The sequence below is a fragment of the Condylura cristata genome, unplaced genomic scaffold, assembly GCF_000260355.1.
Source record: "Condylura cristata isolate star-nosed mole 26May11 unplaced genomic scaffold, ConCri1.0 scaffold00029, whole genome shotgun sequence".
In the NCBI taxonomy this organism is placed as follows: Eukaryota; Metazoa; Chordata; class Mammalia; order Eulipotyphla; family Talpidae; genus Condylura; species Condylura cristata.
The window spans coordinates 20505040-20509920 of NW_004567130.1; the positions used below are offsets into that span (position 1 = coordinate 20505040).

At 49.9% G+C, this 4881-nt stretch overlaps 1 protein-coding gene across 1 annotated transcript in view; it reads right to left on the reverse strand.

Moving 5' to 3' along the window:
• Positions 1–3654: 3654 nt before the first annotated feature.
• PRAME (preferentially expressed antigen in melanoma) overlaps positions 3655–4881 on the reverse strand; it is a 7621-nt gene continuing 6394 nt past the window's right edge. Inside the window, exon 4 of the mRNA XM_012730894.1 lies at positions 3655–4231. Within this exon, the coding sequence (XP_012586348.1) occupies positions 3655–4231 (577 nt within the window). The remainder of the gene's footprint in view (positions 4232–4881) is intronic.

A 4881-nucleotide genomic window follows, 5' to 3' on the forward strand; every position in this document is an offset into this window, starting at 1 on the left:
ATGTAAATAGATATTAAAAACAAAAGTGAGTCAGGGGCCCTCCCCGGTGGTGCAAGTGTTAAAACACAGCACTATGAAGCTATTGGCAACCACTGCAGCATGAGTTTGATCCCCGGCCCGGGAAGTGACACACAGGGCACAGCAGACCCCTCCTGTCTCCCTGCTGCTCCCCTCAGCAGTGGATTTCAGTCAATCTGCCTGTTCAGTTCCCCACTCTCTTTCTGGTGAATCTTCTCACACATAGCGTACCACCTCTGGCTTATACCCCAGCTCTTGTATGCATGAATAAATAAATCATTAAAAATAAAATAAAGTGATATCTTTAAAGTGAATCCTTTTCCAATCCAATCTGACTGGTATCTTTTTTTTTTAAAGATTTATTTATTTATTCATATGGAACTGGGGTACAGGCCAGAGATGTGGAGGGTGAGAGGATTCACCAGAGACAGAGAAGGGAGCAGAACAGGCAGATCTCTGAAGTATACTGCTGAGGGGAGCAGCGGGCGGGTCAGGAGAGGTCTGCCTCGCCATGTGCTCCTCCGGGGCAGGCGGGAATCGAACTCATGCGGAAGTGGCTTTAGCTTCTCAGTGCTGTGCTTTAACCCGCTGTGCCACCAGGGAGGGCCTGACTGGTATCTTTATAAGAAATAATTTGAGACACACACAGACCTGAACATAGGAGAAAAAGCGTCTCAGGAGACCCGGGAGAGCAAAGCCTGCCAAAACCTTGATCTTGTACTTCCAGCTCCCAGAACGTGAGAAAAAGATGTACTCATTTAAGCCCTCCAATCTGTGCTTCTAGAAGCTAGAAGTCCAGGATCAAGGGGTTGTGAGGGTTGGTTCTTTCTAACATCTCTCCTTGGTTTACAAGATCACCTATTGTTGCTGTGCCTCCGTGAAATCTTCTCTGTGGGTATTTGTGCACTCATCTCTTATAAAAATGCCGTTCATGCTGGGTTGAAGTCCTCCTATGTGAAAAGCTTTTGAAAAGCTTTGTAATTGCCTCTTTAAGTCTTATCTCCAAATACTGTAGCAACTGGGTTAAGACTTCAACATAGGAATTTTGGTGGGACAGAACTCAGCCCATAACAAATTCCAGCAGGCATTTCATGTATGGGTGTATGGGTAGTATTTAATTTGAAAAGTTCAGTGATTATGTATCTATATGGATATACTATATGATATATGTTATAAGCTATTTTTTTTTCTTTTAACCTAGGGGTCTAAACACCTCTTTTATCTTGATAAATAAATTTTTCTGAGACTAGTAACTCCAACTTGATCAACAGGAGTTTGACTGCTCCTGATACATGGCAGGACAGCTTGGATCGCCCTCTCCCCTAAAAATTCATACACATTCATAGGAAGATCCAGATGCTTCATGCCATCTTTAGAATCCCAGGGCTTCCCCACAGAGATCTTGCTCTTGACTTTATTCTCAGAGAATAAAATCAATATTGAATTATTGAGTATATGCTACTCAATGTTTATTTATCAATGTTAGGAGTAGTGTGAGTGCGAGTAGTGATCAGGGTTCCTCATTCTTTTCCAGGCTTTGGGTCACGTCAGCAGTCCCAGATGGCACCGGAAGGAGTTCCATTCTCTCCAGCTCACTCTGCTAAAATTAAACCCAATCTGCCCATCTGCTGAGCAGATGGTTTCGGGGTGAGCTGCTACTTCCAGGCAACACACCGTGCTACACTGTCCCCATTGCTTGCTAAGGACCTGGATGCTCTCCTCACCCCAGCCCACATGCACCTCGCCCCTGCCCGCCGCAGGCGCCACGACCCCATACCTCTCACATGGCCAGCCTCACTGGTAGGGTGTCTGTCTCTCCAGTCACACTCAACTTTTTACCGTCATTGCCTTTTTGATTATTTTGATGGCAAAATCTAAATTCTGATTTAAGGAGTCTTGCTGGACCTCTCTCCGGTGAGGTCTTCAGGCCTAAGTTCCAACTGCAGCCCTTCTTTAGGAGCGAATCCAGTGCTTCCTTTTCTGTCTTCGCTGGGTCAAATGACTAGTAGTAGAGGCCAGCCAAGCACAGGACACCCTGACCAGTACTTTACACTAGGCCGGGTAGTGAATCTGTGACTCGGTGTGACTATCTGTGGGGAAGGACCCGGATGCTGAGATCACGTGATCTTGGCCTTGGCTCTTCCTTCTGGAGAATCTATCCTTTCTTTTGTTTGGCACTTTTCCTCTAATCCCAGAGGTGCTGGTTGCTCTTCTGGACAATAGTCCCTATAAGTTGGGTCTCTGTGCGGGGTGCTCAAAGTGGGCACGTGTCAGAGAAAAGATCTTTTCCTGATCTGTCTCAGGCACACCACTGCCTACAGGGCTTTTTGCCCCATTTCGGGTTTTCCTTACAGCACACAGAGTGCCGGGGAGGGATGACAGAGAGGGCAGCACCCATGTGTAGAAGACACCAGTGCAGACAGCAGTCTACACACGAGGCTGCATTTGCAGAAGGCGGGGAACAGCGAGCCGGGAGCATGACTCAGGACACAAGCAGAGGAAGGCATGCCTGGGCCTTGGTGAGTGGCCTTTTCCCCAGGGGGTTCTCTGGAAGCCACTCTGAGGGAGGTGAGAGCAGCAGACATGATGGCCTGTGAGGTTTGTCACCTGAGTGGGGACCATTGACCAAGGTTCTGACCCTTCAGTACGACATCTCCCTTTCACCTGGATGGATTGTCTCACAGGTAGCCCTGCAACACCCCCAACTTTCAAGTCACATTCGCTAGGTTCTATGTAAGTGCTCCCCAAATCCAAGGCATGTCAGTGACTGTCTGGTAGGTTTCCTTGGTAGAAAGGACCAATTCAGATCTTTTTCAGTTGAACAGAGTTCAGATGAGGCTGGACTCTGCGGGGTGATAGGCAGGGGTTGGTATATATAGGCCGAGGCTCTAGCTCACCTGCAGGACATCCCCTTCCAGGAGTGAAGGCCTAACTGTGCACAGAAGCCCTTACCCTGCACAGCCAAAGGCCATGGATGGTTTGGATCCACTCAAGACCTGGAGGGGGAGTTCAGGGTCTCAGTGCAATTAGCACCAAGGAGCCTTGTAAAGAACTCTTGGTTTAGTGGCTTTCTCGGCCACTCGGTATGTCTCAGGTCCTCTGGGTTCACCTTGTGCATGTTGGCCAACTGAACAGTCACACAAATCGGGGAGGCGCTAACAGCTTCCCCAAGAGAATCAAATGCAGGAAACGGTGAGTGGTGAGCCCAGGGCTGACCTTTCTGCAGCCTGTGGTGTAGCATATGGCTGCTCAGTCCCTTAGCTAATGACTGAGATTCCTGAGTTTCAGACTGCACAAGAGGAGTAACACATCACAGAGGACACAAGATAGTGCACACTGAGATCCCCTTTATTTCTGCTATTTCTTTACAACCATTCACACAAAGGTAACACCCGCATCTACCTCCCTGGCCTAAATCCCCCTTTAGAAATTCAGGTTCTTATTTCTAACACTATAGGATGCATCTCCCCAAAGACCCCATTAACTTTCCAAGTAGACATCTCCCACCCTCTGGATCACCATTCTCCCTGCTCCTGCAATACACCAAGTCATCCTGAAACTGCGTTCCCTCGAGACACACTTGTTCTGGGCTTCTGTCTACATGCCCACGATCAGCACTGTACTGGGCACACCCCATTAGGCAGGCATGTAACAGGGGCACAGAATGGGGTCTGGGTCATAGAAAGTCCTTTCACCACAGTGAGGACAGGGGTTGGCACTAAACCAGACCACACCGGGCCGCCCTGCCTCATGCAGCATCTGCTTCAGCTTGGCATGCAGGTAGGCGAGCCTGCCCAGGTGGAGGGTACCGCGGACATCCTCATAACTCTCCAGAGGGGCGGGGTACAGCACATGGCTCAGCTTGCTCAACCCGATGGTGTGGCGCAGCAGGTCCTCCAGCACAGCCATGGAGATGGGATTTCCGCAGAAGCTGAAGGTAGTGAGCTGCGAGCAGCGGCCCAGGGCAGGCAGGATGGAAGTGAACTGCATGTCCATGATCCCACACTCATCCAGGTCCAGGTCCTGCAGGGTGGCTGAGGCCCGCTCTATCAGCACCTGCAGGGGCTCGGGACTTACAGTGGTTAGGTTGACCCCACTAAGACCCAGGTCCTTCAGCTGGCTGACGTTCAGGCCCTGGGACAGATGCACCAGGTCAGACTCCAAAAGTAGGCAGTTAGTGATTGACAGGGTCTCCAGAGGGGTCTTCAGGCACCTGGGGAAGCAGAACAGTTAGTTCTGGAGCACTGGAGGTGGTGGGTAGAGGGGGCAGCAGTGACTGAGACCTCAAGAGACAAGACACCCATGTCACCAAATTCATCTAGCTGAGTGAACTCCTAGGATGCCAGGGTGAAAAGTGGAGCACTGCGAGTATGAGCTCGAGTGGCCTCCTTCCATCGCTTCACTGCTGTGGGCCAGGTGAATGAAACTTTGAATATCTCCTTTACTTGCTTGTCAAGCAGCATACAACATGCCTCTGACATAGGTGTGGGGAAGAGGAGCTGAGATAACAGGTGCTCGGAAGAGGCCTAACCCAATCTCTCAAACAAGAGGGAGAAATGACTTAGCACTGAGAGACACAGCTGGACACACTTTCAACCTGGGCTTTCTTCTTCTGGTCACAAGATCCCAGTGTGCAATAGGGCGGCTGGAAGACACACTGAAGGGCCAGCTGGGCAAGGTCTGGCAGCACCCGGCAGGGTCACCAGCCTTCAAGAGCAGACTGACAGGAGTTTTCCCACAACCATCTTTGATCTTTCCTGCTCCCGTCCCCTCATTTCCAAAATCATACCTTCATACTTTCCCCATATATTCCCTTACCTGGAGTTTAAAGCAACTTTCTACAGACGATCTGAGGGAGGTTTG